Source organism: Tripterygium wilfordii, chromosome 15 (assembly GCF_013401445.1).
Source record: "Tripterygium wilfordii isolate XIE 37 chromosome 15, ASM1340144v1, whole genome shotgun sequence".
Classification (NCBI taxonomy): Eukaryota; Viridiplantae; Streptophyta; class Magnoliopsida; order Celastrales; family Celastraceae; genus Tripterygium; species Tripterygium wilfordii.
In genome coordinates, this window is record NC_052246.1 from 2,089,960 (window position 1) to 2,114,595 (window position 24,636).

Here is a 24,636-nt window from a genome sequence, read left to right on the forward strand (position 1 = left end):
CCCAGCTGGAGCGATTTGAGGTAAGAAGTTTTTTTTCCTCATGCCCTAATCGTGACGTGACAAATGTTATAAAAGGACTAAAGGAAAAAGATAAGAATATCCGATCAAAATAAAATATAGCATATTCCTTGTCCTTGTCCTTGTCCTTGTGCTGCCATGGATAAGCTACACGGAAGACGCAGAAACACACATACACAGGTGATCTCTCGCCAAAGTTGGACTCGGAAGGCATAACCAGCGAAGTGAAAATGAAGCTAAAGCTATATGTAGACCGAATGTCCCAGCCATCTCGGGCTCTCCTCATCTTCTGCAAGTAATCACGTTTATCTGAATCGAAACCAGTAGTATCGTTTTCTTAGAAACTGATTTGTGCTCTTGATGATTTTAATTTTAGGGTTAACTAGATAGACTTCGAGGAAATCGGAGTGAATATCGCTAAGCGTCAGCATCGATCTCCGGATTTTCAAGGTACCACCTCGGATCACGACAGTGTTAATGATATCGCAGTTAGTTTAGTTTACAGGACCGGTTCCAAACACTTCAATTGTTGAAGGCTTATTATTGGTTGTGGAAATTTAACCTGTAGTTCATGATTGCATAGTCTAATATGTAAACTTATTCAGCCATTTGTATTGGTGAATTGTTGATTACTTGTTGAAATGCAAAGAGAGAACGATAATGGTACATTTGAATTGTTAGAGTCAGAGATGAGACCGTTATTGCTCAAAATTTATATTTCCGGCTGCGGAAATGGGGTCTTTGGGGGGGGGGGGGGGGGGGGGTGGGGGGGTTGGGTGCAAGATAGAGATGGGATTGGGGAAGCAACATGTATTAAGGGATTGGGTAAATAATATTATTAAGTATTAACTATGTTATGGGCGGATTGTTCCTGGATTTCTCAGCTGCTTGTACTCTCCCTCCATCATATCCTTGTGCACTTTGTAAATTTCATATCCTTTTCCTGTTAGTCCTCATATCAGCTACTCCCTTCGATTATAGTGTTCCTGAGAATACCGTGAGTCAGTTTACTTGATAAGTATAGATTAGGTTAGATTGTAATTTTATTGAAGGCAAAAATTTATTCTATTCTTGTGGTCCAGCTGCCAGTGTCTGCTTTCTGATTTGAGCATTAGATATAACACTTTCTCAGCTGCATTCTGATTGTAATTGTTAGCTCCTGCTTTGGCATTACAATGAAAGCTTTGTTTTCTCACTTATTTTATGCCAACTTTATGGTGTACTTCCAGTGATAAACCCTATGCAACAGGTTCCAGCGATAGTTGATGGAAGATTTAAGCTATTTGAGAGGTATTGGAAAGATATCTCTTCTCCTCTCCTCTTTTCCCTCAATTGTAATGCACATATGTAGAGAGGGAGCCTGAAAAGGCTTGGGTAATAACAAAGAAGAATATGAATGATAGGGAAATGTGTTGACTACTAAAAGCCAGAGTTTACCCTGGAAGGGTGCAGCCCCTGTGGCCTAGTCCTAGAGAGGTTCCGCATTCCTAAAAAGATTTAAACCGAAAGTGTGTCTAGACGATGGTCTTCAAATATTTTTCATAATGAATTCATGTAATTGACCCCAAATACTTGGGATTAAGCCTTCAGTGACAATAATGACCCGTCAAAAAAAGCAAAAGGGAAAACCAAATGAAAAGGATTTTATTAGTGGATTCTTGAAAAAAAAATACATCTATGATTGATTAGATTCTCTTCCCTTCTCTCTCAATTATAATGCACATACATACAGTGGGAGGCCAAAAAAGGCATTTGTGGAAATGGTGAAGAAGGATGTAGATGATAAAGACATTCTGGTGACTAGTAATATTCGGGGTTTACATTGTAGGGTTGGATCCAAGGTAGTCTAGGCAAACCATGCAGAGGTCCTATGTTCTTTAGCGGAGAAAGAAAAGCGAAAGAGAATCTAACTCGAATTATTTTCATTCAGGATTAATGTAGCCGATCTCAAAAGCTTGGAATTAATGCTTTAATGAAAATATCACACACAAGAAGGGGGATATTTTGTACAATTCATTTCTTCAAAACAATAGAGAGACAGGGAGAGAGAAGAGAATGATTCTTTTTTTCGGAAGCGAAGATATTGATCGCTTGCCATGATGAATATATGACCGGCTACCGACCCTTGTTACTTTTTTTGGGTTCAAATGCAATCTAGATCGTTTTTCAGTTGCTGGCGTAGCTCACTAGCTCTGTTCAACAGCTTAGTGTATTTACTTTAATGATCCTATCATGTATTTACATTAATTTAGCTATTCCTTTTTCGCTTCAGCCATGCGATGCTTATCTACCTTGCTTGTGCATTTCCCGGAGTTGCAGATCATTGGTAAGTGCCCTATGATCCTCTTTGCGTGCCGCTTAAAGTGGTGTAAAGTACCTGACTTCAGTTTTTTTGTTAGAAGTTCTTTTTGGATGATAAAAAAAGAGCATATTGAAAGTACTTAATTTAAAAACAGTGTATTGTGTGGATCTGATGCGAGTTACCTGTTAGTCTCAGTGCCTAAGATATCGAATGATGAAAAGAAAAGTGACATAACTTGGTCAAGTAGAGTTGCTGAACCACCTTCTTTATATGCCCTTAATGATGCTTTGAGATGTGTTCACTGCATGGATGCGCACCCTTCTGATACCAAACAAAAAAACTGACATCTAAAACATTATAGCCATCTTGTTTCTGAAATGTGTTGGTTGGATGATCAAATGTTGTAATGGCATCACTATATATGCATGAGAGATTTATGTAGCGTGGGTTGAAATTTTATTTCATAATTATGTACATTTAATACATGACAGTACTGTTGTATTTGAATAATTTTTCATGACCTTTTAGTTGTTTGTAATTTTAACAGATTTTTTTTTGTCCATAATTCCTAGGTATCCAGCTGATCTTTTCAAGAGAGCAAAGGTTCACTCAGTATTGGATTGGCATCACTCCAATTTACGCCCTGGCTCAGGTGCTTAATTATCGGTTCCTAAAAAATCTACCTATTTCTTTTGATATTGTCGATTATGCACTTGCTTCTCCTTCCCCACTGTGCTGGAAATTATTTTGTTTGTTGAAACTTGAGGGGAAGTTGAGCATTTCTCAATTGGTTAGGGTCTTTTTTACGTGATGCAACTGTAATAGTTTGACGTGGAGTTCCAAAGACAGCTTTACTGTCCATAAACACGAAAATATGAAATATTAAATGTGGGTCAAATGACTCTTTGCCAGTGTTCTGGTCTCCATATTCTCGCACAATGAATTCTAGTCTGCACTAAATGTTTACTTACAAGTTTAATTTTGTAAAGTTATCAAAATGAATATTGTTATGAGTACCATGGAACTACAATTGAAAACTGATACACAGGATGGGAGTTTCCATATTGTTGAATAAATGTTTGGCCGTAAATATTGTTCTGAACTTGCTTTATTGACCATTCATTACAGAAATATTACTCGATTTGTTTTCTTGAGGATTGAGGAACTTTTTGGTTAATATAGCGTGCCCTTTACTCTTTCTTCTTCTTCTTTTTTCCCTTTCTGTCTATGAATAGGAAATTTTCTTTTGCAACTCGCTAAACATAATGCATTACGTTTCAACTTGCCATGGAACAAATTTGACCTTGTAAACTCTAATGAGGTTTCTGACAGCGCACACCCTATCTCTAGTCTCCATTGTCCAGCTTTATGAAGTTTTTGGTTTCGTGTTCATAGTAAGGGCTAAGCATGCCATCTTTATGAAGATTGTTTACCAGATTGAGAATGATGGATCTTACAACATTGAGTAGAGCCTGCTCATAGTTTCATTTCTAAGTAGACACGGAAAGCTTAGTACATTCTACCTTATGAATGCATATTAGCATGAGTACTTCTTAATACAACTGAATTTCATTAACAACAGTAGAAGAGATAGACGGTTGGTATTGCCATAATCAGTGTTTTAAAAGGCGGGTTCGGAAACCGAGGCGCTTGACTTATTTGAGGCAAGGCGTAAGCCTCGAGGCATAACGAGGCGTAAGCCTCGGTAAGAATCAACAAAAAAACCTATATGCTTAATCTAAAATGTACATGTACACATTCAAATAATATAATCATATCAATTTATCAATTTATGAAGACATAACTCCATCCATCATCAATTCAAGTGATCTGCAGAGAAATTTGGAGTTGGATGCAGAATTAGAGAGAAAGTCTAATTGAATAAAGTCTTCAAGAATCAAAATAAATCAATTACTTCCAGCCATTCTCAATATGCTAAAGCTACATGTCTAAAACTAGTGGGTGTTGTGTGGATGACAGGATTTGAAATCTGTCAAAATTATCACCGCAAGTATCTTATATACTAAACAAACATTTTTTTTCGTTCTAGTTATCCTATGAAAGATGGAACTCCTCCAAGCCAGCTTCACATGCTCGCTTTGCAAATATTAGCAAGAATAATAAGAAAACAGAATCAGTCAAGATCTGAAGACTGAAAATCGTACCTTCTATTCAAGATCTAGGGTAGAAGTCGCACAACACCAACAGAGAGTTAGAGAGAGAGAGAGAGAGTATGTATGAAGCTGAAAATTGATTTGATTCCTTGGACGATTTGTTTGTTAGAGAGAGAGAGAGTCTTCGAGAATTTGTCTCAAGAATCGTCGTCCTCGGTTGGAATGGCCTCGCTGGGTTGTTTGTGTTTTTGTTCTTTGTGGGCGTTGCTTTTGATAAATTGTGGTGTGTCAACAATTACGCCTCATAAGCCTTGAGGAGCAACGCCTCGAGGCGTACGCCTCAGGCATATGAGGCGTAAGCCTCACAGGCCTTTATCAAGGGCGTACGCACGGAGGCAGCTCGAAGGTGCCTCGCCTTGAGGCGCGCCTCAGGGCGTACGCCCTGACCGCAACACTGGCCATAATGCCATATTGGTTTCATTTGGCTTTTATAAAGTGTGTAAATAGGCCACCATTTTGGTGAATTCTTTATGATTTATGCTCTCTTAATTCCCATCCAACTTCTGTTTCAAGGATTTCTACTTGTTCCTTGCTCTGTAACCCAGGGCTACAGTGTACACCAACAAAAATCATCAATCTACCTCGATTTAGGTTAGAGAGAATATGTTTTTTCCTTGGCCACTCTTGAAAATGCACCCCTTGATATGTGAAGTTTGCTGCAGTAATAATTCTATAATAAATCATCTAACTTTTTGTGTAGTCATTGAAAAGCCACTTATCATAGTTGCAGCTGCTAGCACACAATCACCCCCAGAACTAATGACCTTGTGATATCCTAATAGATGGAAATTTCGCTTAGCCTTAGCAAACTCACTATGTTTTTGTGAATTTAGTTGGCGTTGAACTGTATACTTTTGCACTTCCCTGTAGTTTATCAGTTGTGGCATCACGTTCATCGCTGGATACATGTGGCATTTTTTATGTTGTTGTGCTGTATTGATCATCGATCTTTCTGATATGGCCCTTTGATTGATGTTTCATTTTCCAGCTAAATTTGTTCTGCATACTGTATTGGCACCTGTGCTTGGCCTGCCTCCGAATCCGCAGGCTGCTGCTGAAGCTGAAAACATATTGACTAAATCTTTGTCAACAATAGAGAACATTTGGCTTAAGGGTAGTGGTAAATTCTTGCTGGGTAGCAATCAACCATCGATTGCAGATCTGAGCCTAGTGTGTGAAATAATGCAACTAGAGGTATGTGGAATTTGATATTACTCTCTAGGTAAAAAAAAATTTCTTACATCGTGGAGCAAGTTTCGTGAGATACTGAATACTGAGTAGTAGTTCATTTAGCCAACACCAACATTGTTTGGGATAAAAAGGCTTTGATGATGATGATAGGGTGGCATAATGCATGACTATTTTTCCAAAATTTCTTGTTTGCCAATCACTCTAGTCTCTAGCCAGACCACCAAACAGAGAACCATCAATGGGAAGGGAAAAAAAGGTCTTTGGTGGCAAGATATCTTTGTTGTAGTTTGTCGAGTCAATTAGTTTTCCTAGAGCATTGACATTAGAATGGAAAGGTGGCATATCTACTTACTTCATGTTATCCTCATTTCCTAAGAGAGACTCAACCTAACCTGAGGTTGATATTTTTCTGACAATCTCTTCTTTTATTGCTAGAATATCTGTCTAGAACAACTGTAAGTCTGCATTTATCTGTTTCCTGGAAATTCACGAGTGCTTATAGAGAAGAAAAGGAAACAAATGAGGAAGATACTATGAGATGCCATGATAATATATACAATTGTCGAATTTCAGGTTCTGGATGAAAAGGATCACAGTCGAATCCTTGGCCCTCATAAGAAAGTTCAGCAATGGATTGAGGATACAAAAAATGCAACAAGACCTCACTTTGATGAAGTGCATGAAACTGTTTTCAAATTCAAAACAAGACTACAGAAGCAGCGGTCACGGGATGGTGAGACTGATCTTAGCGTTAAAGCATTGCAATCCAAGATGTAAGCATTTTGTTAGATCATGGATGTATTGCCCACAATACCTAAAATAAGATATTTCAATCTACCTTCCCCTCCCCTCCCCTCCCCTCCCCCGACCAACCTTCTCTTCACTGGCACCCCGTAGTTTCATGTGTGGTGAAAGCAAATATTGTAACAAGTGTGAAAAGATTCTTTATGTTGCATGTGCGTTTAACAATCTCTGGATATAAAATGCCAGAGCTATTACTTTCGGGCATTTCATGAATATCCATTATTTCGTTTTGTACTCAGTTTTGTGGGAATGATTTTCGATTTACAGGACCACAAATCTTAGCAGCACCTGCATTCTGATGAAGATTAAGAAAATCAAAGCATTCAACTTTCAAAAATAATATGATAAAAAGCAATTTTCCAAGTAAAATTAACCATACAAGACCATCGAAATAAGAAAACAGTGCAGTTTGGTGACCCTAAATTGAAAAGACAACAAAGCCAAAAAAGATTCAAATGAAGAAACAGGGAGGCAATGTGGTATTGCGTTCACCATTCCTTGTGCAAAAAAAGTAGCAAATCATATCATATGGATTTCAGACAGGACCCCCAAAATTTTTCAAGCCTCTTCTTCCTCATCATATCGGTCTTCTTCATCTTCGTACTCTTCATCAGCAGTAGCATCCTGGTATTGCTGGTACTCTGCCACCAGATCATTCATGTTGCTTTCAGCCTCGGTGAACTCCATCTCATCCATCCCCTCTCCGGTGTACCAATGCAAGAAAGCCTTCCTGCGGAACATGGCAGTGAACTGCTCACTAACTCTCCTGAACATCTCCTGGATTGAAGTTGAGTTGCCAATGAATGTTGAAGCCATCTTTAGTCCTGTAGGTGGGATGTCGCAGACGGTGGACTTGACATTGTTGGGAATCCATTCAACAAAGTATGATGAGTTCTTGTTTTGCACATTCATCATCTGCTCGTCAACCTCTTTTGTGCTCATCTTACCACGAAACACGGCTGATGCTGTGAGGTATCGACCATGACGAGGATCAGCAGCACACATCATATTTTTGGAATCCCACATCTGCTGTGTAAGTTCAGGGACAGTGAGGGCCCTATATTGCTGGGAGCCACGAGATGTAAGTGGGGCAAAGCCAACCATGAAAAAGTGAAGTCTAGGGAATGGAATCAAGTTGACAGCAAGTTTACGGAGGTCTGAATTGAGCTGTCCAGGGAAACGGAGGCAACAAGTAACACCACTCATAGTAGCTGAAATGAGGTGGTTCAAGTCTCCAACTGACAAAACAAACAATATACATTGCCGGTTAGTTCCTACAGAGACAAAGGGGAATTGTTTCAAAGTTCCACAAGCCACCAAAAACAAAAGTCTTACCATTAAAAACAAAACAGTTAAAAGAGGATCCCCATATAAATGCATATATCAGAGAAACCATTTATTGCAAGGTGCAACTAGTTGAACCAATTTATAAGCTATCCGCAAAACCATGTGATTGACACAATATATTCCACAGTTCAAAGGATATCTGCAACAGGCCAAAGAGAGCATTCTCACATATTGCCCGACTATGGAGACTGCAACCTTAGCATATCACAAAGGCAATACCTAGGCAAATATGGCCATGTGAGACCTATGTGCAACAACTGCACTAGTGAGATTGTGCACAGAACGATAACATGACAACCTAAAAACACAGTCAAGACCAACAAAACCCCTACAAAACTGCATCGGGAGCAAAAAGAAGACAGATAATGAATTTTTCTTAAATTGAGAAGAAAACAAAGAATAGCAAGGCAACAACACACAAGCCTTGGTAAAAGCGTAATTTAATCGGCACAACAAACCATGGATCAACAATCTCAACGTTCTAAATATCCTCTGATCAAATTAAACAGTCTAAGAAATCGAAAACTATTAAATTCAAAAATCAAAATAATACGACAGAAAATTAGCTTACAGCTGGGAGTAGTGAGCTTGAGAGTTCGGAAGCAAATGTCGTAGAGAGCCTCGTTGTCAAGAACCATGCATTCGTCAGCATTTTCAACGAGTTGGTGAACAGACAGGGTGGCATTGTATGGCTCAACAACGGTGTCAGAAACCTTGGGAGATGGAAATACAGAGAACGTGAGCATCATGCGGTCAGGGTACTCCTCCCTTATCTTTGATATCAGTAGCGTCCCCATTCCAGATCCAGTGCCACCACCGAGGGAGTGGCATACCTGAAACCCTGCAACCAAGCACATCAAAAGAAAAATAAGAAACCGAAAGTAACAGGTAAGAGATTACGCAGCTTGTTTAAGAGAACCAACAGAGAAAGATCAAGCAAATAGAAGAAAAAAAATTCACGCAAAGAAAGGAGTTCATATTCTTCTTCAGCCTCCCGGGTTTTCTGGTAAACCAAACAGTCGTCAAAAAAACTTCGTATAAAAAGGAATACAAATTGTCAAGGAGAAATACAATTAAAGGTAAATACAACTCCGTCACTTCATCGCTAAGCAAACAGAAATAGAGGAAAGGTTACCTTGAATGCAATCGCAGTTCTCGGCCTCCTTCCTGACGACGTCAAGAACCGAGTCGATCAACTCCGCCCCCTCCGTGTAGTGACCCTTGGCCCAATTATTACCAGCACCGGACTGTCCAAACACAAAGTTGTCAGGCCTGAAAATCTGCCCATACGGTCCAGATCTGACACTATCCATAGTCCCCGGCTCAAGATCCATGAGCACAGCACGGGGAACGAATCGGCCACAGCTTGCCTCGTTGTAGTAAACGTTAACCCTCTCCAACTGCAGATCCGAGTCCCCGTTGTACCGACCAGTGGAGTCGATCCCGTGCTCCGCACATACTACCTCCCAGAACTTGGCTCCTATTTGGTTCCCGCACTGACCGCCCTGGATGTGCAAGATTTCTCTCATTTTCGGAATTCGCTTCTCTCGGGTTTTTCCGGTAAAGTGAAGGAAAGTAGGGTGAGAAGCTGTGTCTGAAAATGCGAGTAGGGCTTACGAGAGGTAGAAGAGAAGATATTTATATCACAAACTTGACGCCGTTTCGTTTGATGGTGAGAGAAAGCTGCGGATTGACGGAGAGCGTAACGGGCGTTAGGTTTTAGTGGGAATTGAAATTTTGAAAACGGGATATGATTCAGTGGTAAGCATTCTATATTGTTTTCCTAGAATTGAGTACATGGCATCGTTCTATTGGTCAAGGCAGAAACCACCTCATGCCCCATTGGTGTTATTTTATGAGCTCTTTAATATTCCATGCGCACAAAAAGAAATCATATATCCCCGTACTATTTGAGTCATTTGACTACTTAGGTTATCAAATTAAAAAATCGACAAAACTATGTCGCTCAATTTATGACACTCATTTTATCCTCAATCTTATGTAGCATGTGTGATAGTAATTATTTATGGTTCCACATATCCCATTTTATGTACATATAATTCAACAGTTCGGATAACTGAGATACCAACTGTCAAGATTCCTATCATAATTACTATTATAAATACATATATAAGACTCACTTAACATAAAACACCCACATAAATTAGGGGTAAATGAGAGTCGTTTATCTCATTTTTTTTGTCATTTTTGATGTGCAAGTTAAGCTATTATAATGACTGTGACAGACTTTTAAGTCAATTGGGAGGGTTGAGTGTAAGAGGAATATGTGATACCACCATCAAAACTTATCATCATGTGGCCCCCTTACTATTTGGTGCAAAAGGCATTCAAAGCTGTTAAACTGGCAGAACAAAGAGTTGCAGTGGGTTTATCATGTTTTGCTATCACACTAAGATGTCTTGTGACCAAAGCAATTCCACTTACACCTACCCATTTTGGTGTGCTTCTGGACCCTCAATTTACATCCCTTAGATGCCTTACATGGGTCATCAATGATGAAACAATAGGTATAGGATTACTTTATAAGGAATTTCCTCTTATCTTTTGATCATGAATGGGACCAAGAAATTGTTTTTTGTTTTCTACATCACACAATAAGTACGCTAGAATCACTCAGACACTTACTTCTGCATGTACCTTAAAATGAAACATGATGGGATAAAGTTGCCAAAATATATTTTACTCTCTATCATAGTGTAACACTCAACCCTTCCCTCCGCATTAACGACACTTTGTGTGCTACTTTGTCTGCTCAAACTCAATACTAACACATGCTACTTTGAGCCCAATAAAATATTCTCAGTTGTCCTGAAGTTTTGAAATTAGCTTCAAGTTTCAATGAAATAACCATTTTTAATACTAAATTTTATTATTATTAGTATTGAGGGGTACTTGAATCTAATGTTGGTTATAGTCCTAATTAGTATCTAACATAACAAACATTCTATTAAAATTAGAAAATCAATTTTTGACATTTGAGGCCCCAATTGTGGAGGCATTAAACTAAATGGTGACCACAATTAACACAAAAAATAAATAAATAAATAAAAAGGGCACCCTAGACCGCCTTTTTCTCCTCCAAATTCTCTGAATCCCCTTAACACCTACACTATCCCTTCAAAACACCACACACTCTCTATAACCTCTCATACACAGAAAAACAAGGATCAATCTTTCTATTTTTCACTTCATTCTTTCTCAATATTCCCTCCTCTTGCTCTCTCTCTCTCTACTTCTCCATTTTGCAATCCACAACAAAGGCCCCTTGCAAGCTCATTGGTGGCAAAATGGTTTGTGTTCTCTCTCTCTTACAATCTTATTGTTTGAATATGTCGGTGATGAATAACGTTGATGACAATGTTTGTTTCGGAGGCAGGCGAATTCCTCATCTGGAATGGCTATCAGCGATGAGTGCAAATTAAGGTTCTTGGAATTAAAAGCAAAACGAGTTTATCGGTTCATAGTGTTCAAGATCGATGAGAAAGCTCAGCAAGTGAAGGTCGAGAAGGTTGGGGAACCTAGTGAAAGCTATGAGGATTTTACTGCCTGTTTGCCTGCCAATGAATGTCGTTACGCCGTCTACGATTTCGATTTCACAACCAACGAGAATTGCCAGAAGAGCAAGATCTTCTTCGTCTCATGGTAATTAAATTATATATAAGTCATGTCGTTACAACCCTATCTTTCGATACTGAACAGTACTGTAACATACACAATTTTTTTTTCTTCAGTTTGATTATCACAAAATGTATATAAGTAATTGATTATGTGTGTGATTATATATATAGGTCTCCAGATACATCAAGGGTGAGAAGTAAAATGGTGTATGCCAGTTCCAAGGATAGGTTCAGGAGAGAGCTTGATGGGGTTCAAGTTGAGCTGCAAGCAACCGATCCAAGTGAGATAAGCTTGGACATTGTCAAACAAAGAGCACTCTAAACCCTAATTATATATTGTGACTTTGGCACAATTGGCTTGGTGAAGAGAGCTAGCTAGCTAGCTATGCATATATGGTTCCATTATGAGTTAAAATAGCTAGTGCATATATTAATGTCATTGTATAACTTCTACCTATTGATTTTTAGTTTTTTACTTGGGGTAGTTTTGTGTAATTGGTGTGAAAAATAACATATGGGTTGTGATTTTGTCCCTTGATATAGAAGAGATGTTTTCAAATTGTCCGAGAAATGAGAATTGCTATTAATTACTATCATCGAGAACCACGAGTAGCTCATATAGTACTCATGTGTGCGGTATCTCATAGACGTCTCGAGTTCGAACATCCCCATCCCCTTCCCTTGTATTAAAAAATATATATTTAATTACTATCATCTCCATCATGATCTTCTTTACAAATTTTAATACTAAGAATATATAAATGATTTCTTTTAAATAATTAAGTATACAGAAGACAAGTCCTTGACAAACGTGAGCCTCAATGCCTCCTAGCATGCAAGCATTTACAATGAACATAAAGAAAATGGATGGGAGAACAATGTGTGTGATTTCTGACCAGTGACTACAGAGGAAGATATAAAAAGGGAGAAAGGTATGTGTGATTTACAGCATGTTAGTTGCTAGCATTTGACTCCACTATGGCGACAGTGCAAGCTCAGCCCAGGCCAGAGAAGATGCATTGAGCTCAGCGGGTATGGATGTATCGATTCTGCTCTCCAGCAAGGTGCTTAATTCCTGCATGGATGGCCTCTTACTAGGGTCTGGATCGATGCAAAGGTGCACCACTTCACATATAACCTTGAGGTCATCAAATTTGAAGTGTTTCAACTCGGGATCAACGACATACGACATCACTTCAGGCAACTCCAGATATTCTTGAGCCTGCAGTGAAGGACAGCTATCAACTTCTTTTCTTTGATTTGTAGAGTAACAATACGCCTAATAACTTCAAGAAACTTTAAAAAAAAAAAAAAAAAGGACTTAGCAAATACCCAAATTCTTAAGTTTCTTACCCATTCTACCAAGCAGACTTTGTCCTTGCAGTACGGAGGTCTCCCGCTGATAATTTCCAGTAAGAGAACACCAAAAGCATAAACATTGCCTTGGACATCCAGATGGCGCTCCTCCATAGAATTTGGAAGAACACAAATAGCTCCTTGGTTAGCAATAGAGCCTGAGTTCTTTTCTGATCTTGCAAGAATTGTCTTGCAACTTTCAAAATCAACCAGCTGCAGCAGGGGGTAAAAACCGGAAACATTTAAGCAAACAGGACACTCCATATTTCACAGGCTTCAAAATTTTGGGATAAGGCGTTTGGTATACCTTAGGTGAAAAGTTGTCTGTAAGATATACAGCACTAGAATTCAGCTCTGATATTGTAAATGGCGGCTCAAGTTCTGTGTGGAGATACTTGAGTCCACGAGCAATGCCTAGAACAATGTTCATACGACGTGTCCAAGAAAACTGGCATCCTTCCCCATCTGCAGTCAAATTCATTTTTATGGCTCAAGCTAATACATATATATATATATATATATATCCCCTTTTTGTATGAAGATGTTAATTTAAGTGAAGATAGATAACGCTTCACTTACAATGGAGGTGCTCGTACAAAGTCCCATTTGATGCATATTCAAAAACCAGCATCCTCGTAAATGGATTGCTTTCTCTACAATATCCAAGCAACTTTCCTGCATTCTCGTGGTTTAATCTAGCCAAGTCTGCCACCTAAACGGAATGGCAAATAAAAGAACAGTATAATTTAGGCGTTTCATTTCTTTCAAAATCATTAAATTTTTATCAATCTACCCTGAATTAATCCGCAATTTGTTGCAGCACTAATAGGTAATTTACCTCTTTCTGGAAATACAGCTCAAGATAGCCTGTCCAATGCTCTTTTTTGACGCAGAGGGATATCACTGCGATTTCAGGCCCACCTTTCATGGTACCTTTATAGACCAAACTCCCAGGTGAGGAGCCTATAATGTTGCTAAAATCTTCACAGGCAACTTCAACCTCTTGTCTGGCGAATCTCACGACATCTTTCAGCATCTCAGAATCTGCAAATAAAAAACCATTACTTGATAGTCTACAAATGAACTGCTTTTTCAGATGGCAAAAGGTCTTAATTTGATTGAGGCTTGGGTAGTTGTCGGGATCAGCCGAACCCACCTATGTACACTGTCATATGGTCTTTCTCACTTGATGATTTCTTCCAAGGAATTATGAGAGAAGATTTGCTATTGGATCTCTGAAGAGCAGTGAGAACTGCAACAATAAAGAGTGAACCCACCATAGTTCCTGTCGCTATTTCCAGAGCCAAAAGCCACGCGGGTTTTGATGACCCCTGATGATTAGCAGTGTCATCAGCAGGTCGATGCCTAGATATGTTAGTTTGATGGCTTCTGGTAGGTGGAGTACTACCTACAAAAGGCATAAAATCAAAGTTAACAACTATAATCAATGTTGACTAGTTTAAAACGCTCATTATAAGTTGAAAGTTTGATTAGACAACTTTATGCAATATTAGATTGTATTAGCAGATGCTGATATTTGACATTTCAGGATCAAAAGATTAAAATCTTGTAGGTTATTAAATATTTGTTGTGAATAATTATATCTAAAATGGACAGCATAATTACTCTCTCTCCATGCTTTTACATCTCCAGAGAATCTCCTATTCGCTACAAATCCTTATTGTTTATGTAAAATTCAAGGTAAAATATCTCCATTGACAGCTCAGAAATGCAGCATAAGTAAATCATACCATAAAGTGAACATTGTGTGGCATTACGCTGCTTAGGATCTTTATTTTGCAGGCAGTTTCCTTGAAAGCTTGTACTGCGTGACATAAATAAGAAAATGTGAGTCTAAAGAATTATGATGAGAGAAGCCAATATGAAAAAGAAACAGAAAAGCACCTTGGAAGATACCCCAGGCACTTGGGTATGCTCCCAACAAAGAAGTTGTATGAGAAATCAGCCACTTTTAACTGAGAAGACTGGCAGAAGCCAGTTAAGTTCGCATTTGAGTCATACCTGAACAACAAACGAAGAATCAATATCCAAAAATCAATGTATAAAACTATAAATGACTTTGCTTTCCACCCTTTGGGCTACTTTAGGTTCTAAACTAGGAGCTTATTCAATCTTATGGTTACATGACAAAACTCGAAAAATATTTCACAAGGATAAATTTCGTAAAACTTAACAATGCATGAATATCCCACTTACATTCCACGAATGTCGGACTTTGTTGCTGAATTGTTAGTAGAAGGAAGAGTTCCTTGAAGCTTATTCCGGTCAAGCTGAAGTTCCTGCAGATACTTCAAATTGCCAAGCTCAGGAGGTAATTTTCCAGTCAACCCGTTTGACTGGAGGTTTCTGCAACAAAAGAAGGGAGACTGACACATGCCAAAACATTCATTAAATGTGAATCCAAAACCCCTGAAATTTTTTCTTCTTACATTTTCTGGATACTGGTCAAGTTCCCTAACTCTGGAGGAATTGGACCCGTCAGTTGATTCATCCCCAAATCCAAAAGCTTAAGGAATTTCAGGGAGCCCAATTCTTTTGGTATTATACCAAGCAGATTATTCCCATGCAAAATTCTGCAGAACATAAAATAAAACTTAATAATTGTATGTTGATGTATATTTCAACCCATGCAAAGTATGAAAGGAACATACAGTTCTTGTAAATAGGTGATTCTACCCAATTCTGGTGCAAGAAACCCTCGTAAAGATGAGCTAGTGATGTTTCTGCAAAACAGATTTGTAGCTCCAAATTGATGAGACAAGGGTTTCAATATACGGCCAAATTATGCTGATTAATAAGTAATGTTTTCTTTGTTTCAGTAGTTAAATTAACTGTCTAATGATGAACAATGATTACATAATCAACAAAAATACCTAGCAGCTACAATACATCTGATGGTAGACTTAAGTATATATAAACAATTCACATTACATCTGCAAGACTACAGCATCATGAAATCTACTTATACGGACAGTGTAGTACAGGAATACAGGCCTAAAGAGGAAAAGACTGAATGGATCATATCTTACATCTTCACAACACGGTCTCGAGCAAGAGAACATGACAGACCAGGCCAGTCACAAGGATCTGCATCTAAGGCGTTCCAATTGGACAGAAACACAAGTGGGTCGTCATATATAGCTTCCTTGAAGTTCAAAAGAGCCCGAACTGTAAGGAACAGAGATTTTCACTAATCAAACTATGACTCAAAAAAACTACAATTGTGGAAAGTTACTGCATAAATTGTGCTCATATCCGTACTAATCTCTAAAACTAAAGATCTGCTCATATAATGCAAAAAACTGTTCTTATATCCCGGAAGCTTAATCAGTCACTTAAGTTCAAGAAAACAAATTCCCCTGTTTGGCAATTCAGAAAATGTAGAAAAGCAAAAATTAATAGAACTAACAAATCATTGAATCTTGAAGAACTTAAAACTAGAAAACGTAAGCAAATCCAGAGCAACATCAAAGCACCAAACAATAAGTTCGGAAACTCATCAGAGCCTACATTTGCTTATAAAGCAAACAAAGCTAATATAACTTCAAAGAGAATCAAGATCTGAGAAACGAAAATAAAACGACAAATGAACTTACCTTCATCTCTTGGAAAAGAATCAACGATCACAAAAAGACCTCCAAAGACAACACAAAGAACCACAAATGAAGTAAATGTATCGGATCTCATTTTTCTTAAAGCAACATTACGCTCTTTCTCCCGATATCACACACCAGACCGAAAGAACCCAGTAAGCATCATATGGGTTGGAGTAACGGGTTTTATGTAGAGAATGCAATGAAATTAGTAGATAAAGTGTTCGTCTTTGCATCACTGTAAAATTATGGGAGGAGTTAGAGAAATACTGACGACTAAAACGAGTGAGTATAAATCCAAGATTTTGGCAACTACCCACGAAAGCAAAAAGCAAATCACTTTGAAATGTGAGTAGGGAGAAATATATAACCCCTGAAAACCACCCCCAGAAGAAGCAGATGCGAGAGAAACTGGTATCCCAAAGAGATGTTTTGTTACCAATAGAAGACTAAAGAAGTAAAACCAGGGATTTAAACTCCAAATACTGCAAAAAATAAAACTTGATAAAGTCATAAAGAAGAGAATGTTGTTGATCTTTACGTTTAAAATAGGATTTTTTTTTTTTTTTTACTTTTAGTTTGATTCAAGAAGCCATTTTTGTCGGTGATTTTAGAAGGGGTTATGGCGTTCTCTGCTAATGATTTGATTTACCAGAAACTGATTTTGATTTCTCTTTTCCAATGCATCTCGTGATACGAGAAATTAAATTCTATTTGGGCTTTTCTAACCGGTGTTTAATCTGCAACTTCTAAGTATCCATGATAGATATTAATTAATATAAGTATGCATTTCCCATGAAACAAACAAAATTGTTGCTATTATGTTAGGGTTAAGCGTAAATAAGTCACTCAAAGAGAGGTCAATTTGTAATTAGGTCATGCAAAGATAAAAATTTTAAATTGAGTCACTCAATGTTCTAAATTTAAACAATTAACTCATTCCGATCAATTTCTTGTTAGAAATTGCTAACATGTCAAAAAAATTTTGAAAACTAAAATAAAATTAAAATAGAAATGCCATGTGGAATGTAAAAATAATATAAATTTTAAAATGAAAGTAAAAATGATAAGTGGCATTATGAAAAGTAAAAAAAAATGAAAAGAAAAGAAAAATGAAACAAGATCCCGAATGAAAAATTAAAAAAAAAAAATGGAAAATTTGATCCTCTCTCTTTCTCTCTCATCCTCCCCTCCTTCCCCTCTCCCACCAAATTCACCAAAAATACTAGAAATTCAAGACCACTAGAAACAAAATCCAAAATGTCTTACCATTGGGTTTAGTCCAAAGCAATCTTGAACTCGCCATCATTGGAATGAATCATGGGTTTTGTTGAATCTACTTGGTCCAGCTCTGAAATATGGCGATGGGGACGCTGGCTATGACTAGGCGGGTCCGCATCTGGAGAGATTGTGGTGCTCTGAAAGGCATGGCTATGGTGGACCTCGGGAGAAAGTAAAGGGATATGGTGGCTAAGGAGTGGGTGGTGGTGGCGGCAGCGGGGCTGGGGGAAAGAAAGGGACAAAGAGAAAATAAATTTTTTTTCTTTTTTATTTTTGAAGTTAATATTTTTTTAATTCCACGTCATTTTGGTCCACATAGGCAATAAATTGACACATCAATAAATTCCAATGACCAACTGGCTGGAAATTGACCCTCATGACCTAATTGTTTACAATTGAAATATTGAATGACCCAATTTGAAATTTTTTTATTTGGATGACCTAATTACAAACGAGAGTATCTTTCAGTGACCTAGATGCACTAAACCCTATTATTATTATCTAATGTTATAAATCGGATTCCAACCCCAAACCTCTCAACTCGAAGAAATATTATTCATTATGAATCTAAGTTCGATATAATTTTATATTTAAGAAAATTCTTAATTGATGTGAGATACAGATTTTAAATTATCAAATATTAAGCTTCAAATTTTGTGATAAACGGCGATAAATATTTAAGAGTCTTTTAAACATTATGTGTTTTTAAAATTATTTATTCATGATTTTTATTTTCTTTAACTAATGCTGTTTATTTAAATATATTATTTGTTTCATAAAATAGAATGTGAAACGATTTTTCTTTTCCTTTTGATCCAACATTTCTAATTTCTAAAATTTAAAAAAAAAAAAAAAGCTCGACGGAGGTAAAAGCAAATGGGCTTCTTAAATGCCAGTGTGCTAAACGCCTAAACATGCGAAGGCGCACTTTCCGGAATATGCGGCAGTAATCATGCGCTGTAATCCAGCGCACGTTAGAATCAACAACTCTTAGTTATTCCCATTCACCGACATCGATTTCTTCTCGTGAAAATATCACGATATGATCTACTCTCTCTTACTCTATTCCATTTGATAGAGACTCAACAGTCAACTAGTCATACACTCATACCTTCACCACTTCAGAGTCAACATTATCTTATGACTGAATTCACTTTTTTGCCCCTATTTGTAGGGGTGGCCCTGAATTTATCGGATCTAGATTCAACCAAATTTCGACATAATTTATATGTCCAAAATCTTGGTTGAAATATATAAATCTTGTCCGGTTTATTTATCCAAACTATAATCGGATTAGATTATTGTCTGATTTATTTGTTCGGATTTAAACCATTTAATCAATTAAGTACATTTAAAATCTAATCCAGATTTAATATTTTGTACACCCATGATTCTATTTTTTTTTGCCACCTCTATTACTTTGTGCATCCTTTTAAAGTTTTAATGTGTGAATGTGGAAAGTAGAAGGACAATTATGTAATTTACAAAAAGATCATACCATTCTTTGAGTTCTTTTGTTTTATGTCTATCTCCTTTACAAAAAGGCTCAAATGCTCAATTGAAAGTTGAAAATGCCTCCATCTCAAGTTACATATTTTACAGTTGTTCTCCATCAACATTAGTTTACAATCTTAAGAAGAAGAAGAAAAAAACATGAATGGTGCCATTTCTTTGACCATAATTGATTGACTAAATATTTGAGTAAGTAGCCTATCTACACTATTATTATCTATTACACCAAACAGTAATGAATTATGATTAATAATAAACAAATGCACATGATTAAAGAGAAGCAACCATATTTTAGTGTACAACTAGACCAATATTTCTTTTCCCTAATAATGATTCTTTAGAAGAAAAAGAACATTAGCTATTATGTTTTCTGTTTTGGCATGAGTAGGCCCCTTTTGCATACTAGTCATAATTTTGTTGGGCCCGAAACAGCCCATGTCAACCATGCCCATAAAGCAAAGAATCTCAAAGGAAAGGAAACAACAAGTCAAGTAGTCAACAACCCCTGTAGCCCAGGAAAGAGGCCCAATAACTCAGACCAATAAAAGTCCAAACCCCACTAGCTGACCCCAGAGGCCCAGATCCAAGCCAGATTCACGGTCCAGGGAGAAAGTACACTGAACCCAATCCCCCTCCTTTCCGTGGGACAATGCTAAAGACCCAAATTTTTTTTAAAATTTATGTGTCATTAAAATAGTCATTGCTTAAAAATACACATGCAGGGCACACTTCACATCAAACACTCTACATTAAATTGGGATCTTTTAGGGGTCATTTTTTAAGGATCTCAAACATTATGTCTTTTTGTGTCCGGAGAAAACAGACTAGCAAAGTACTCCTAACAGCATTGAAAAGGGGTGCTCGGGTTCTGCTGTAAAAAAGCCTGCTGCTGTGAATTTATTATATGGCTCAAAATATATTTTTAAAAATTATGTTTCTATTTTGATTGATTTTACAAATCATGTATTTTTTTGTTTGAAACAAAATTTAAATTCAATATAAAAAATATATGTAATATTTTTATAGCAGCCCCTACCATACCATTGAGAACCAAGCCAGTTGTTCCAAACCTCCACAAAGAACAACCAAATGGGAGAACTACGATATGGCCCTTCGATCACAATATGTGGTGGATTGTGTTTTCCGGTCTCTCAATCGAAGGTTTTCCCATGCAGATTTGATAAAGAAAATACCTAAGGTTTCCCCTTATCCCTCATCCACGGCCTAGCTAGGTATAAATTCAACTGAGTTTTATATAGCAGATAATTCATCATGATCACATGAATAGCAAATACCTGATCTTTAATCTCTAAATTAGTTTTAATCTCAATCATTTGGTAAGATCTAGGTGTTTAAAAGCGAAGATGCTTACATAAACCCAACAAGGACATCCTTACAGGATAATTTCTGATCATATATATACACGTGTAAGTTTAATATCCATATTATTTTCTCTTAAAAAAAAAAAAAAACTCCATCACACACTATAATTTGGCTGGTTCATCGGTTCATCCATTTCACAAATGTAAAGAACCGAGAGCCACTAAATAATACATCTATATATGTGTAAGTGTGAAGAAATATATATATATATATATATATATATATATATATATTATACTAACTAGCTACCTACAACTGATGATTTATTGATATTTTTCCAATACTCCTTCTCCCACTGCTCTACTTGCTGTATTGCATTCATCTTCCCCCGATAAAACGCCTCAAGAACTTTTGGTTTATAAGGTGGAGGCAGAGTACATGGACTTCTATTAGAAGGGCTCTTCACCAATGACTCCATCATGAACTCCCTCTCTCGCCCTTCCGCGGGGCATGCCATGGTCTCCGAACACATCTCCACAGCCCCTTCAGGGATTTCAGGCTTGTACCTCAAAAGCTTAGCGTACTCATTCAACAAATGAAACATGTAGTCATACACATACTCCATCTTTAGCTCCTCCTGCGTGAACTCGCCAGCCGCCTTTGCAATCGCTTGCGCCTGCATTATTCGCCCAATTCGATCATTCAAGCATTGCAATTCCATATCACTACAGAATTCATGGAGAAAATTAATTAACATTGCACCTTTTGTTTGTGTTTTTCGCCCCAATCTACGGCAAAATAAATGGACTTGCACTTGTCCTGGTCGTTTATAGGCCAGTAGTGTTGAACTGGTTGTAGACTTCTTGTGAAGAAATCATAGAAACGTGGTTTTACCATCAATGTTACAGAATCACAAGCTAGTATGTACTTTTCACTTACAGACCATGCATACCCTTCAATGTAGATCTTGTACCTGCACTAGTGTTAATGTTACTGATCTATTAGACACGAATGCTGCAAGGAAATTAAAGCAATCAAATGTAGCGACTACAAAAGCCTCATCGACTCATATATGAAAATGCTAAGAATACAAGTGTCTTTTTATACCAGCTATTCCAAATGTTGAGATGGGCGCATGTGATCCATGTGAAATCATTGATCCCTCATGATCAATATCAAATCGTGCACGTGCATTTCAACATTTGGGATACGTAAGACTGCGTTGAATCATATATGATTAAGTTTACCTGTGAGTGCATTGATTTGCTAGGTTTGATTGCCTAAATCCTTCATTGCCTTCCTTGATCCAGTCCTGGAATATAGCATTAATATCAGTTCATTGTACAAGCAAGTGTAAAGTTATATTCTCCCACCTCTTAAATAATATGAAATAAGAAAATAATCTTATAGAAAACGAAAGTTACTTGGATATAAAGCCGAGCATTCCAGTCGTGCTTGTCGGAGACATTACAAGTGAGGAGATCCTGTCTGGGTCTAGCCACAAAAGGGTTTCCCTTCCAGTAGGCATATGGTTCTCTGTCCATCCATTTGGTCCTGTTGTTTCCATCTTTAATTTCTTTCAATATACTGTCCCATGGCTTTATGTTTATTTCAGCCCTGCCAAAAGAGTTGTGATGTCTGAGTTAGAAAACTCGGTAACAAAAATCAAAAGTCGACTCAAAATTATAATGTGTTTGAAAATCAAAACTAAATCATTTTCAAACTTTATAGGATAAGTTTTCGGGTTATAAACATATCAGATATCCTGCGAATAGCGTCTATCGATTTTTTTTACCATCATGTGTCTTCTGAGTGTCAAATAATTAATTAGTGGGTTCTAATTTAAGCTCTTTTCAAGCCATTACAATGACACTTGTTTATGGATTGGAAATAATGTTGTTAATTTTTTTTAAAATCCCAACATTAACACTACTATATGGTATGTTATATTTACAAAATTCACTATTGATTAATTACTAAATAATAAACCGAGTTCAAATAAAGTTCTTAATAATCAATTTGTGAATAAAAATGATTGGTGGTATGGATTTGGAGCTCCGTAATTCATTTAAATTTTATAGTCCACAATTTGAATCAAATAGTTTGCGAGATGTGCTATATCACACAATATTTTGTTTCTTTATTTTTAAAATTTTTCTGACTTTCTCTTCATCATAAAATGCTAATCGTAAACTATAGAGAATTACGAAACTCCTAAATCACAAATTAATGCTGATTCTATACTTCCATATAGGAATGTAACTCCTAAAGTATCTTTCCAATTCTTGGACAGTTGGACCACACCTAATAAAGCCCAGTGTCCACATTAGATCAATGGGCCCCACCTTTTTATCCACTGAAAAGTAAAGGGTAGCCTTAGTCACACCCCGATGTTTTCTAAAGACACCCCGTCAATTGATTTTTACAAGGGATGGTCAACTTAGATTGGGATGTCTTTAGAAAAAATCGGAGTGTGACTAAAGCTACCCAAAGTAAAAAGCCCAAAAGCCCACCAATGAAGTAACGGATCTATACATAACGTATATAAAGACAAACAGCTGGAAGAAGAAGAGTACTGTTACCATCCCCAGAAGGACCAATCGGGAAAGACAATGTCCATGGTCCACCTGTCACCGCAGTACCGAAACAACGGTGGTGGCCTCGGCTGCCAAAAATGCAGGTGGTCTTTCGATTGTACAACCGGGAGATCGTCGCAGTCAAACATCAAATCCAGATCCGGTAATTTTCCCGGGTACTGTCTCAGGAGCTGCAATAATCCCCAAATTGTGAACAAATCTCTCGTCTGTATCGATTTCTTGTACTTCACGACATACGCCTTTCCCTTGACAATCACCAATCGAAAGTGCGCTGTCCTTTTGGCTCTCTCCACCATGTCTCTGTCAATTCCGGTGACTTTCCAGGGTTTTAAGTCCTCGTAGATTTGGCGGAAGTAGTCCGGGCATACGGGCGGGTCATGGGGCCCTGGATGGAATGAATTCGGGTAGTAGTTGGTGGGGCAGGACTGTGTTTGGTTTGAACTTGTATTTGTGCAGCTTAGTGGGTATTCGATTCTCTTAATGGGGTGTTGCTTCTGTGATATGACAATGGTTTCATTCGGTGAATTCTCAATCGAAAACAGAGACTGCCAAAGAACCAAGAAAAATACAAAAAACAGAGTGTAAGGGTTATGGTTGCAAACACGTAAATATAAAATAAAAAAAAATTGTGAAAGTTTTGGGACTTACAGAGTAAAACCGAAAGGAAGATATGAAGGCGAGGAAGAAGAAGAAGATGAAGAAGAACAAGAAGAGAAAGATAGGAGAGGAGGTGACAGAGCGTCCTTTCTTGAAGAAGAGTTGATCAATTGACATCTCAGAGAAGTGTCTGCCAATTCCAGACGAGTGCGGCATCGAATTATAGACTTAATAGTGGGAGTAACGATTTTTCAGAGCATCAAATTTCGAGCTTTTTTGGTGTGATTGTTGACAAAGAAGCCGACGTAATTAGACGAAGACGACCAAGTGGAAGTCTTTGAACTTGTTGAGTGGGGGAATGGGAGAGATGGGATTAGAAGAAGACGAAGACCAAGTAGAAGTCTTTGAACTTGTTGAGTGGGGGAATAGGAGAGAGGGAATTTGGAGGGGATCTGCCAAACTCGTGGCGGCCTATATGGGACAGGTGGTCCGTGATCTCTCCGTAGATTGCTGTAGGCCGTGTGGCCATTGTCTTGACTTCAAGGGCTGACCAACACATTAATTTATTAGAGCCATAAAAAAAAAATTAATTATTAGAGGACTTGCAATGGTGCAAGTGTTCTTGGGTAAACAAAAAATAAATATGGAATCTCATCTTTATTACACAAAAAGTCAAATCAAACACGTCTTTCAATATAGTTACGTTAGCAAAACACAAATTTCTATACATTATTCATTCCCAATATCTTATGTTTTCACCTTCATGTTGTCCACAACAAAACTACACCAAAACATCATATCTCAAGACAATCACATCAACAAAACACGTCTCCCAATACAACCACATGAACAAAACACAAAATCTCGTACAGTTTTATTGAC

At 37.5% G+C, this 24,636-nt stretch overlaps 4 protein-coding genes and 1 pseudogene across 5 annotated transcripts; 2 read left to right on the top strand and 3 right to left on the bottom strand.

Annotated features, from left to right (window-relative positions):
• The first annotated feature begins 99 nt into the window (after positions 1–99).
• On the top strand, positions 100–6,723 carry LOC120016825 (annotated as a pseudogene).
• A 94-nt stretch (positions 6,724–6,817) lies between these two features.
• Positions 6,818–9,457, bottom strand: LOC120016824 (tubulin beta-8 chain-like). The gene is made up of 3 exons (XM_038869750.1): positions 8,972–9,457; positions 8,408–8,677; positions 6,818–7,727 (listed from the first exon to the last, which is right to left on the bottom strand). Exons 1-3 carry the CDS (start codon positions 9,363–9,365, stop codon positions 7,048–7,050), a joined length of 1,344 nt encoding a protein of 447 aa, XP_038725678.1. The 5' UTR covers positions 9,366–9,457; the 3' UTR covers positions 6,818–7,047.
• Positions 9,458–10,999: 1,542 nt separating this feature from the next.
• On the top strand, positions 11,000–11,942 carry LOC120016826 (actin-depolymerizing factor 1). Its single transcript, XM_038869751.1, has 3 exons — positions 11,000–11,147; positions 11,234–11,499; positions 11,646–11,942. The coding sequence occupies exons 1-3, from the start codon at positions 11,145–11,147 to the stop codon at positions 11,794–11,796; spliced, it is 420 nt and encodes a 139-aa protein (XP_038725679.1). The 5' UTR covers positions 11,000–11,144; the 3' UTR covers positions 11,797–11,942.
• A 248-nt stretch (positions 11,943–12,190) lies between these two features.
• LOC120016822 (probable LRR receptor-like serine/threonine-protein kinase At1g63430) lies at positions 12,191–16,984 on the bottom strand. 2 transcript variants are annotated; one of them, XM_038869746.1, is made up of 13 exons: positions 16,448–16,984; positions 15,881–16,019; positions 15,503–15,574; positions 15,281–15,424; positions 15,048–15,197; positions 14,736–14,852; positions 14,582–14,655; positions 13,987–14,238; positions 13,669–13,874; positions 13,410–13,542; positions 13,138–13,295; positions 12,828–13,043; positions 12,191–12,696 (listed from the first exon to the last, which is right to left on the bottom strand). In XM_038869746.1, exons 1-13 carry the CDS (start codon positions 16,536–16,538, stop codon positions 12,451–12,453), a joined length of 1,998 nt encoding a protein of 665 aa, XP_038725674.1. In that variant the 5' UTR covers positions 16,539–16,984; the 3' UTR covers positions 12,191–12,450. The 2 variants fall into 2 exon arrangements, with proteins under 2 accessions (XP_038725674.1, XP_038725675.1); XM_038869747.1 differs by lacking the exon at positions 15,503–15,574.
• Positions 16,985–20,831: 3,847 nt separating this feature from the next.
• On the bottom strand, positions 20,832–24,206 carry LOC120016154 (O-glucosyltransferase rumi homolog). The gene is made up of 6 exons (XM_038868789.1): positions 23,806–24,206; positions 23,143–23,702; positions 21,985–22,177; positions 21,808–21,872; positions 21,323–21,533; positions 20,832–21,236 (listed from the first exon to the last, which is right to left on the bottom strand). Exons 1-6 carry the CDS (start codon positions 23,968–23,970, stop codon positions 20,862–20,864), a joined length of 1,569 nt encoding a protein of 522 aa, XP_038724717.1. The 5' UTR covers positions 23,971–24,206; the 3' UTR covers positions 20,832–20,861.
• Between the last annotated feature and the right edge of the window lie 430 nt (positions 24,207–24,636).

What these genes read in the sequence shown, in the direction of transcription:
- LOC120016154 (XM_038868789.1), bottom strand. Translation starts at nt 23,970, where the DNA reads ATGCCGCACTCGTCTGGAATTGGCAGACACTTCTCTGAGATGTCAATT. An exon ending in ATGCTCGGCTTTATATCCAA is followed by an intron (nt 21,873 to 21,984) that starts GTAACTTTCGTT and finishes GCTATATTCCAG; the next exon opens with GACTGGATCAAGGAAGGCAA. An exon ending in GCGAAAAACACAAACAAAAG is followed by an intron (nt 21,237 to 21,322) that starts GTGCAATGTTAA and finishes CGAATAATGCAG; the next exon opens with GCGCAAGCGATTGCAAAGGC.
- LOC120016826 (XM_038869751.1), top strand. An exon ending in AAGATCTTCTTCGTCTCATG is followed by an intron (nt 11,500 to 11,645) that starts GTAATTAAATTA and finishes TTATATATATAG; the next exon opens with GTCTCCAGATACATCAAGGG.
- LOC120016822 (XM_038869746.1), bottom strand. Translation starts at nt 16,538, where the DNA reads ATGAGATCCGATACATTTACTTCATTTGTGGTTCTTTGTGTTGTCTTT. An exon ending in CACACAATGTTCACTTTATG is followed by an intron (nt 14,239 to 14,581) that starts GTATGATTTACT and finishes TGCCTTTTGTAG; the next exon opens with GTAGTACTCCACCTACCAGA. An exon ending in CAGACAACTTTTCACCTAAG is followed by an intron (nt 13,044 to 13,137) that starts GTATACCAAACG and finishes CCCCTGCTGCAG; the next exon opens with CTGGTTGATTTTGAAAGTTG.
- LOC120016824 (XM_038869750.1), bottom strand. Translation starts at nt 9,365, where the DNA reads ATGAGAGAAATCTTGCACATCCAGGGCGGTCAGTGCGGGAACCAAATA. An exon ending in GAACTGCGATTGCATTCAAG is followed by an intron (nt 8,678 to 8,971) that starts GTAACCTTTCCT and finishes GCTTGGTTGCAG; the next exon opens with GGTTTCAGGTATGCCACTCC. An exon ending in CAAGCTCACTACTCCCAGCT is followed by an intron (nt 7,728 to 8,407) that starts GTAAGCTAATTT and finishes TTGTTTTGTCAG; the next exon opens with TTGGAGACTTGAACCACCTC.